Below are 9,853 nucleotides of genomic sequence, written 5' to 3'. Positions count from 1 at the left end.
TTTGGCTCATAGTGCGCATGGCTGAGGCTGAGGCCGCCTCACGCCGCCATGTCAGGGCATTGGGAGCACTGCCGGGCTCCTGTCAGCGGGGCAAGGGTGGATGTGGCCCTTTATGACCCCGTTTTATGTAATTTTCAGGAAAAATAAAAAGACTTTTGGGTGTTGTGCTTTTTGTGGATACATCTGTCAACCGTTTTGATGATCTCCTGACCGGTTAATGGATTTTAACAGCGTTTCAAAGCCCCCGTGCTGCCTGCCCACAGTTCGGGGCAATTTCTGAGAGGTGTCATTTATTTTGCAAGCCTTCAGAGCTGTTTCAACAAAAAAAACGTTAAAAAGAGGAATATCGTTGCATTCAGGAGGGAATTAGGGCGGAAATGAAGTTTTAATGAGAACAACGGGGAACGAGTAGACGAGGACGAGGTCAGGGAGGCACTGGCCCGCCCCGCCCATGCCACCTGAGGGTGAACCAGGCCGGAGCCACGCCCACAAAAACTACAACTCCCAGAACACCCCGCGGCTCTCCCCGCACGACGCATAGCAGCTTTAATCGCCCTCCCCGCTTTCTATTGGCTCACAGTCCCGCGTCCTCCCGCCCCGCTCTCCTCTCATTGGCTGCGCCGCGCTAGCAGGGGTGGTTGCCCGCTGCTTGAGGGGGGAGCAAGATGGCGGCGGGCGAGTCGGCGGGGCGCTACCGGAGCGCGATGAGCAGGAGCAAGGACCCCTCGGGGCTGCTCATCTCCGTCATCAGGTAGGGGCGGCCCGGCCCGCCCGCCCGGCTCCCGGGGCCGCGTGTGGGGCCTGAGGTGCCGCTGCTGACGGAGGGGATTGTCCCCTTCTGCTCCTGAGACCCCACCTGGGGCCTGCGTTCAGCTCCGGGCCCCAGCACCAGGACGGGGACGTGGCAGAGCGAGGCCGGAGGAGGCCACGGGGATGCTGAGGGGATGGAGCCGCTCTGCTGTGGGGCCAGGCTGAGGGAGCTGGGGGTGCTCAGCCTGGAGAAGAGAAGGCTCCGGGGAGAGCTCCCAGCAGGCTGCCAGGGCCTGAAGGGGCTGCAGGAGAGCTGGGGAGGGACTCTGTGTCGGGGGGTGTGGGGATAGGACAAGGGGGAATGGCTTTAAACTAAAAGGGGAGATTTAGATTGGATATAAGGAAGAAATTCTTCCCTCTGAGGGTGGTGAGGCCCTGGCCCAGGCTGCCCAGAGGAGCTGTGGCTGCCCCATCCCTGGCAGTGCCCAAGGCCAGGCTGGATGGGGCTTTGGGTACCCTCATCTGGTGGAAAGTTCCAACCCCCATGGCAAGGGATTGGACCTGAATCACCTTTCAGGCCCCATCCAACCCAAACCATGCTATCGTTCACCTCCCATTGCCACCTTGCTCTACAGCATCCTGGGGTCGCTGGAGCAAGACTACAGCAAGCCCCAGCTTTGTGTCCTACTGGGAGGGTCAGGGCAATATTTCCCTACTGCTGTAGAGTCTGTAGTTGACCCTCATCCACAAACACAGAGCAGCACTCGGTAAAATAGGGCTGGTTGGAGAAGTCAAAGGACTAGGAAGTCCTTTGTGGAGACACCGTCCTGTTTTAGGATGCGATAGTGGAAAAAACACCACCCCAACAAGTCTCACTGCCTTGCAGGGGCTGCAAAGAAGGCAGTTGTGTCTAGTCCTGTGTTGGCTATTGATTTCTGTCTGCCCTTATTCCTCTTCTCCTATGCTGGAGGATGGTTCTGTGATATACTGGGATCCAAGCACGGACCTGGCAGTATGTTAGTTTCCCTCTGTTCCTTTTTCAGCTGCATATAAATCATTTTTGGGCTGCTTACAACCAGTGAGTTGGCGGCTGATTTCCCACTGAAGCTTTTAAACGGTGGTCTTACACGCTTCAAATTGGGTGTAAGCAGCAAGCAATCGTACTGATCTGTTACTGTGCATTGTAATGAGCTTTCAAACTTCACTTCTTTACCAGAAACTGCTAGAAACTGTAGTTTTTCTACTACTTTGGAGAAGTTAGAGTGGTAATAATTCTGTACCCAGCACATTTTATGATCTAATTTAAAAGTATTGTGTGAACCATGGTGTTTAGGCCAAAATCCCCGTTTCATTATTTCTCAAAACCGGTCTTTCAGATCTTGCAGAACCTGAGGTAGATGGCAGGGGAAAAAAGCGGGAGGTTCACACGACTGCTTTGCCTTCCCAGGGTCACCGCCGCAGCCTTGGAAGCGCGTGGTAATAGGTAACAAAGCATCGCGCTGGAAAATGAATGAAAGGAGCTGCCTGGCACAGCCAGGCCTGTCTCTAGCTCGTTAGTTTTGTAAGAAAACCGGTTAGGAAAAACAGATTTGTTTAGGCTGGAGCTGCGTGTACACGCGAGGCCAACTTTTCTGCAGGTGGATGTGCGCGCTGTTACGACACGGTGTAAACGCGGGATACGCCGGTCGTAGCAGTGTGCTTTGGTAACTTCTGATTTTTTTTGCATAACAAGTGTTGAATACCCAAGTATGTGGCTATTAAAATTTTATATTCAGGCCTACGTACTCTCATGGGTGCGCTTGTTTATGAGTTTCCCAAGGAATGCTTGCATAATAAAAATGTGAATAGTTGTGAGAACTGGCAGAAGTCGGGCTTCTTACCTGGATGCTGAGCTCTTAGTGTGCACTTGCACGTTGCGTTTGGCCAAGGGTAGATAGCGTGGATTTGAAGTGCTGTGTGCTTGTTATTTCTTTGTCAACCTCAAGTTTGAATAGTCGGGGGAGATAAATGTGGTAAGCTGTAGATAGATTACTGTATTTTCTGTAAATTAAGGTTATTTGTGGGTAGTGGAAGAACGAATAATGTAAATGCCTTGTTGCAGCATTTCCTCCAGTAGTCGTCCTTTTTTTTTCGTCGTGTTTTCTATAATTCCCGACGGAAACTGAAGAGTTACAAGGGCTGCCTTTTCACCTAGGTCTCGATTTTAATAAATCTTAACTTGTTATTTCATTTATGATCTAAGATGAGGGTGAGCTTACGTTACTGTGTTCACCAAAACAGAAATCACGTTTGTCTAGTAATCTTTGGCTCGCAGGCACCGGTAGCTGAGGTAGCTCACGTCCGGCGTTCGGGTGCAACCTTGAGGTTATCGACTTCGTGAAATTAAAATTGTTCAACAGACCAGGGTGATAACTAAACCTCCAAAATTGAATTAGAACTTGCTTTGGGTATCGTGCTGGGCCAGAGCACGCAAGCCTGGAAGTAGAACTGATTGCAGAGGCAGGAGGAAGCGTTGTGGGAATGTTCCCCTTGCTTAGGGTTAGCCAAGTACAAAAAGCAGGCGGCACGGAAAGGAATTCAAGCCACTTTCTTCTGTTTGTTGTTTTTTTTGTAGTAACTTGGGTGAGGATGAACCCGCTGAGCAACAGGTGACGGTTTTTTTTTGCTGTCTTGTATGCTCGTAAAATACCGTTGCAAACAAACTTAAACCTTTCCCTTTCTTACCACTTCATTCAGCTTCAGCAGGATGTTACGGATTTTGACAGCCCGCCGTTGGTTTGAAATGTAGCGAAGTTTTCTTTCCTTGATAGCTTTATTTCCAAACACGTTGCACGGATTCTCCCGCCAGCCCTCAGAGCTTTACGCTTGCGTTTCCCTGCTTGTTTACAAGGCTGCTTTTATTTCTCCTCGTGGCTGTGCGGAAGGCCCATGGAAGGAAGCTGTGCGTGAAGAGCAGCAAAACTTTGCCTGCGTTCTTCTGCTGCAAACAAGCAAAACCAGAGGGGCTTCTTCAAGCGTCGCCATCTTCTACTTTGATTGTAGCAGAGCTGGCTGTGTTTTTCGGGAAGAAACACCGCTTAGGTCAGCAATATCGAGTCTGTGTTTGTCTGGAAAATGCTTTGAAACGTGCAGGTAGGTGTTCTATAAATAGAAATGATTTTATTAATGAAGGGATGTATTTTTACCTTTACTCAAGCTAAGGAGCTCTCTACTGCAAGAGATTGATGAATTTACTTTCCTCTGGTGCCAGATTTAGGGACCCTGGGCTTCCTAGGGGCAGAACCAGTCTCCTTTTCAGCGGGAGTATTTAGGACCAGATCCTTGACAAAGCTCTACTGTGTTACGGCAGCACTGAAATCAAGTGAGAAGTGCTCTTTTTTTTGCAGGCTCTGGTCTGAAATGAGAGCTGCTGCTTCGGGAAAGTCAACTGCGTCCGAGTCCGTGTAGCAGAGGGTGTCTCGTGGCAGCGCTGGGGGTTGCTCTGTCGCACCAAGCGGCCGTGCGGTTTTCAAAAGGAGCCTGAGGAAGTTTCTGACGTCCCCCGAGCCTACAGTAACGGTCCCTAAACCGTGTCTCTGTGCAGTGTGGGAGCTCGGGGTCGTTCCTGGTCTCTGCGATGCTGCTTTTCAGCTGCTCTGAGCGCGGATACGTGTGGGATGGAGGAGGGTGCCGCAGGAAGAACCGTCCCGCTGCCAGGCCCTTGTCTCTCCCTGTGAAGCGTCAGCTTTTCCTGTTGTGCCGGGAACGCGTTTGTTCTCCGGGAGCTGTTTCCTGGAGGATTCCTGTACTGACCGAGTGCACCTTGGTTCTCCAGTTACTACCAAGAACGGAGAGAGCGATTTGGGACGGCTTGCGGCCAGAAAACCTGTCTTGCAGCCCACGGGTGGGATGTTTTATAGGGGGGTGGTGGTGCCATATCTGCCCTCCTGCAGGGCTGCTGTCAGGAGGGAGCGATGTCCGGCGCTGCCCCAGGAGGGGGCCGAGCTGTTCCCAAAGACCACGAGCTGCCGGGAGGGCTGAGTGGCGAGGTGGGGGACTCGGCCCCTCAGCAGGGCTGCCGTGGGGTTACGCTGGGTGCTTGGGCGTGGTTTGCCTCTTCGTAGAGTCACAGAACGGCTTGGGTTGGAAGGGACCTTAAAGACCACCCAGCTCCCCTGCTGTGGGCGGGGATGCCACCCAAACTCGTGTTTTGGGGGAGAAACTCGCGTTTCTCCGAAAGGAGAAGCGGGTTTTGCAGTGTGGCTGTGTTCTTAACAGTAAGTCTTTGAGAAGCAGAGAGCGTTTGGGAAGCCTAATAAATGTTTGACAAGCATGCTAATAAAATCCCCACCTCTGCTGCGGCTTGGGCAGCCTTGGTCTTCTCCCTGTGCCCTTAAAAGAGAATATTTTCAATTTGCTCTTGTCCTCGTGTGGCTGCAAACTGCCCGACAGGTGCTAGGGTAAGATGCAGCTCCTGGATTTGTGGCTTCAAGGGAGCACGGTGGGTCTGGGGGCTTTGCAGGTCCCATCCCTCTGCTCCTCCTGGGTGTAAAGCACAGCGCTGGCGCCTCGGCGTACCCTCTGCCAAACAGCACCGGTTCCTTCGAGTGTGAGTTGTTGCTTCGGATTCCTGAAGAAAAAGCTCCTTCGTAAGACCAAAAGGGAGACCAGGAGCTTTCGGTGCGGTGCTCATCACGTGGGCTTTCACGCTGCCTTTTGAAAAAGCAGTGCAAAGAATGGAGGAAATTCCGTTCGTCTGCTCGAGGACAACCGAGGGGAAATGTGTATTAATCTCTCCGAGGACAAACGCGTGTATGTATATTGATTTTTCTTAACCTTTTGTTTTGTTCGGAGCTGCTTGAAGCAGCTTTTGTAGTCTTGAAACAAGCAACCTGGCATTTAGCGAACGCTAGGTTTTTTTCTGAAAGATCTTGTCAGGCTTTTAATTGGTGAATGTCTGCCTCTTATTTATTGCTAGGCGTTTCTCCTTCCAATTGCTCTTTTTTTTAAAGCTGGCCTTTAATAGCTGCTTTAATTGGGAGAAAACAAACTTTCGCAGTGACTCCGTAAGACCTCATTGAAATCTTTTAGCGAAGCGTTCACGCAGGCAAACACGCGTGACAGATGTCAAGGAGAAGTAAAAGTGAGGCAAGACGTAGCGCGTTTCCTACCTTCATGTCTGCAGGAGTTGAAATTGCAGGCGAAACCCTTGAACATATTTTATTTTTTCACAGGCGAAATTCTTCTTTTCCCTTTTAGTGGTTTCTGGCCGTTATTTTCATTACATTTACAGTGAGCTTCGTTAAATGGCTTCCTCCTAATGACCTGGCGTTTGATCTCCTCGTTCCGTCGAAGGCAATAGAAGCGATATCCCAGTTTGTGATGTAGAGTGGGAAAGATGGATGTACAGCTGATGCCCTCGCTCGTACGGCTGGGAAATAGCTGCTACGAGAAATAAAGCCAAGTTATTCCGATCTGTGTGGACGGTAACGGTCTCTTAAAACCGCTTTTATTGCTAATAGTGTTTTCCAACGTTATGAAAGCGGTAGTTCTACAAGATAAGTAGCTCAGAAACGCACTGGGAACAAATTGCGTGTGGCAGAATGTGGTCCTAAACGATAAATTTTCCTGGAGTGGTCTTGGGACGCTTGCGTGCAGTGTGCGCGTGGGAAATGTGGGGCTGGGCGCAGCTGCTTGGTTATGTTTAATACGTTTTGGTTATGTTTAACAGCAGGTTGGGGTGCCCAGCGTATGCAGGTGTGGCCGTGCCATGGGAAGCTCAAGGTGCGTGGCCTTGCAGGCTGTGTTTTAGCTTTAGGGACCGCCCCGTGCAGAGCTGGGGCTGAGCCTGCCCATAAAAAACAGGGAAGCAGGAATGGGTGGTTTCGTTAATAAACGGTTGCGAGTCCTGTGGCTTCTCCTCTTTCGAAGACATCGCCTCCGACAACCCTTCCTTCCAGGGCGGTACTGAAACCTCCAAGTTAAAGATGAAATTTCCGAAGCCATCCATTTGCTGATGGGTGCGGGGCTGCCCTTCCGCTGCCGGGTGGTCGCAAGGACAGATTCGTGGCACGGGGAGGCTAGCAGCTCGGAAACACTCACCTCTTCGTCCTCCAGGTCGAGACAGCGTTGTACAGCTTGTACTCCTGCAGATTTGACCACGCTGGTGCTTAGGACTTGTTTTTTCTCCCGGGAGCTGGTGATTCACCTGACAGCGGTGCTGAATTTTGGGGTCGTAGGGCAGTTGCAGTAAAAGGTAGGAAATTAGTACCTGCGCTCCCAGCGGAGCAGTAGCTGCGTCACTCAGCTCATCCCTGGCAGCGTAACTGGATTTTGTGGCTGCCTGCGTCACCTCTCCAAGGTGGGAAATGGTGCGCAGGTGGTGCTGGTAGGGTTTTGCCTGGGTGGGAAACATTTTTGTATTAAGGTACCGCTGCTGGAGACGTGAAAGTGTGTGACTTCTCTTCGAGTTGTCATCCCAAGTGTCTGCGGTCTTTTTTCCCCCTTTGCCTTTTTTTTTTTTTCGTTCTCCAGAAATCAGCTGATCACTAACTATACCCGCATTGTTTGCACTGGCCTGGGGAAATTTGATTAAAGGCTGGTTAATTTAGCAAAATAAAGAAAGTCCTGATGATATTTATTTAGGGGGCTGCAGCCGCTCAGCCTTTGCGCCGCAGCTCTGGCGCGTAAACACGCAAGTCCTCGCTGATAAAAGATGATCAATTTCTGTCGAAAATGCTCTAACCAACTGTGTAAGCAGCATGAAAGATTAATAGGATGTAAGTAGAGGAGGAATATGTTTTATAATGCTCTGTTTGCTTTCTGTGTTTACCAGCCTTTTGAAGAGGCTCAGCTCTGCGTTGCCTCGCAGCGAAGGAGCGAGCTCCTTCTCTGTTTGCACGACAGGGATCTGTGTGTGGAGGCTGGAAACCCACCCAGCACTGCGCTTGGACTGTGCTGGCCTCTGGGTCTCACTTTTAATTTTTTTCTAAGGGAAAGATCCGTTATAATTTTGTAGCCAATTTACAACAATAGCCCATTTTCCATACCTGTTGACCTGCACGGTACGATTTTTGGCTACCTTCTTTCCAGCACCTCATTTGTGTCTTGAAGGGAATTTTTTTTTAAATCTTCTGAACGCTTTGATTCCCTTCTTCAAATCCAGAATTTCTTAGGAGCAGTCAACTTACCTGTGAAAACGACGGGAAAGCGTTTAGCGTGTTGCTACAGAGTTGAATTCTTAAATACCTTTTGGATTTTTTTTCTCCTTCCCAGAGCATGCCAGGCTGGTTCTTGTTTCGTAGTGAAACAACTTTTTGCAGCGCCTCTGCAGGGGTTTCGCAACAAACACGTCTTATCAGGTTGTGTGTTTTGAGGTTAAATAGTGCTGGAAGCTGTAGATCGCCCCACTTGGGACTCGTCTTTTAAGACAACAGTTTTCAATTATAAAATTCAAATAAGTGCTTCTGGTTTAATGAGCGTCTGGAAATGTGCAGAGCGGCGCAGGCAGCGGGCTGCTGGACGGTCGTGCTCGTCCCGGGGTGCCATACAACCTGTTTTCGTCGTGCCCTGTAGAAATACAGCCACGTGGGGGGTGTCGCGGGGCGGCCCGCGGGCTGTGGCACGGCAGGCAGGAGGGGAACGCCCTGCTGGGCTCTTTCCCCATGCAGGATTTTTGTTTTTCTGTTCTGTACGCCCATAAAAACAAGGGGGAACGGATTTTCAGAACGGACCGGATTTTGTTGTGTTTCCTCACGTGTTTTATTCTGATTCGCTCAGAGTTTACAGGGAGTTTCATGGTGGCATCTTCAAAAGGCATGTTTGGTCTTCAGTGTTGCTTGGCATCGTCAGGAGATTATCCTGGAAATAATCCCTTGAAATTCAAGGAATGGTCCTTGAAATTATCACCATCAGACCCCTCTGCCGTGTTCTGCTCCCTACTACAGCTAGCTGTGTTCTGGGCGAGGAGGAGGTAGGAACAAATTAGTGCATTCTACCCTCAAGTCCTTCTTGCAGGGCACTTGTGTGCGTCTTCCACACGTCTGCGAAGCCAGTGCTTGATCCTCCCAACAACCTGCACTGCGAGCCTGCTGCTGCCTCAATCCCCTGATAATTTACAGCTTGACATTGCCTGAGAAGGGTCTAGTTACCACTGCATCTGCTGGACAGCTCTCATCTTGGGGTTTTTTTCCCCCTTTCCAGCTCATCCTGACCTCTTATCTCTTACTCACCTGCTGTTGTTCGCTGTCTGTCGGATTTCCTCCCGCAAAGAGCCCGGGCTGTCGGTCTGTGGGGCTGCTCGGTGCCTCGGTGGGGCTGGCCTGCAGGTGTTAGTGAATGTAACTGTCTGGTAACGAGCCCAGTGGCTTAAACCACAGTAATAAAGCAAATGCTGTAATTGGTTTGTGGCCACGGTCATCAGCAAGAGACGCCTTGTGAGAAGTAACTAGATTCTAATGGGCTTCTTTCTACTCTCCTTTTTTTTTTTTCCTTTTAATAGTGAAGTCTCCTTGGCACGCTGCAGCCATTTCCTGCAGAGAGGAGACTGGTCTTCCTAGACATCCACAGCGCTCTGCTGAAATGATTATTTGTTGCTTCTAGCAACTGCTTCCCTCGTTTAACTCCAGAAGTGCTTTGTTGGTCAAAAATCGTGTTGGTGAAGGCCGTGTTTCGATTTTTTTTTCTTTTGTCCCAGCATGTTATCGAGGCTTATTGTGTTCTGATTTGTGTTTTTAGGTCCTTGGTATGGTGTAAAAAGAAAAAAATAAATAAATCCCTTGCTCTATATTTCCTTCCTGAAGGGTGTTTCGATGATCTCAGCGCCGTACGATTCATTTCATCGTCCAGAATGATGCAGGTGTCTATGGTTAAACATATTCAGGAGGGTTTGTGTATTACTGGTACGTGGCACCTACCGCTCTTTATCTGCAAATTTCTAAGATGTGCAGAGAGAATTATTGTCCCAAGTAACTTACCCAAGCTGTCAAACACTGAAAGCCTCGCCCAGTTCCTTTGGAAGGGATGGCCCACGCTGCATCCCTTCAACTCGGGATTTTGCCCAGGGCTGCAGCACGCACCTCAGAGGCTTCTTGTGTTGAACAGTTCCTGGCTTTGTTTTCGCTGG

General features: G+C 50.1%; 1 protein-coding gene across 6 annotated transcripts in view; it reads left to right on the top strand.

The window, feature by feature from the left end:
- The first annotated feature begins 626 nt into the window (after positions 1–626).
- Positions 627–9,853, top strand: part of EXOC4 (exocyst complex component 4) — a 382,143-nt gene continuing 372,916 nt past the window's right edge. For all 6 annotated transcript variants that reach the window (XM_040546059.1, XM_040546040.1, XM_040546051.1 and 3 more), the window contains exon 1: positions 627–751. In XM_040546059.1, coding sequence (XP_040401993.1) covers positions 666–751 — 86 coding nt within the window. In that variant the 5' untranslated portion in view covers positions 627–665. The remainder of the gene's footprint in view (positions 752–9,853) is intronic.

This window comes from Cygnus olor, chromosome 1, assembly GCF_009769625.2.
Source record: "Cygnus olor isolate bCygOlo1 chromosome 1, bCygOlo1.pri.v2, whole genome shotgun sequence".
Lineage (NCBI taxonomy): Eukaryota > Metazoa > Chordata > Aves > Anseriformes > Anatidae > Cygnus > Cygnus olor.
The sequence above is the reverse complement of the archived record's forward strand: the minus strand, read 5'-3'. Positions and strand labels throughout refer to the sequence as shown.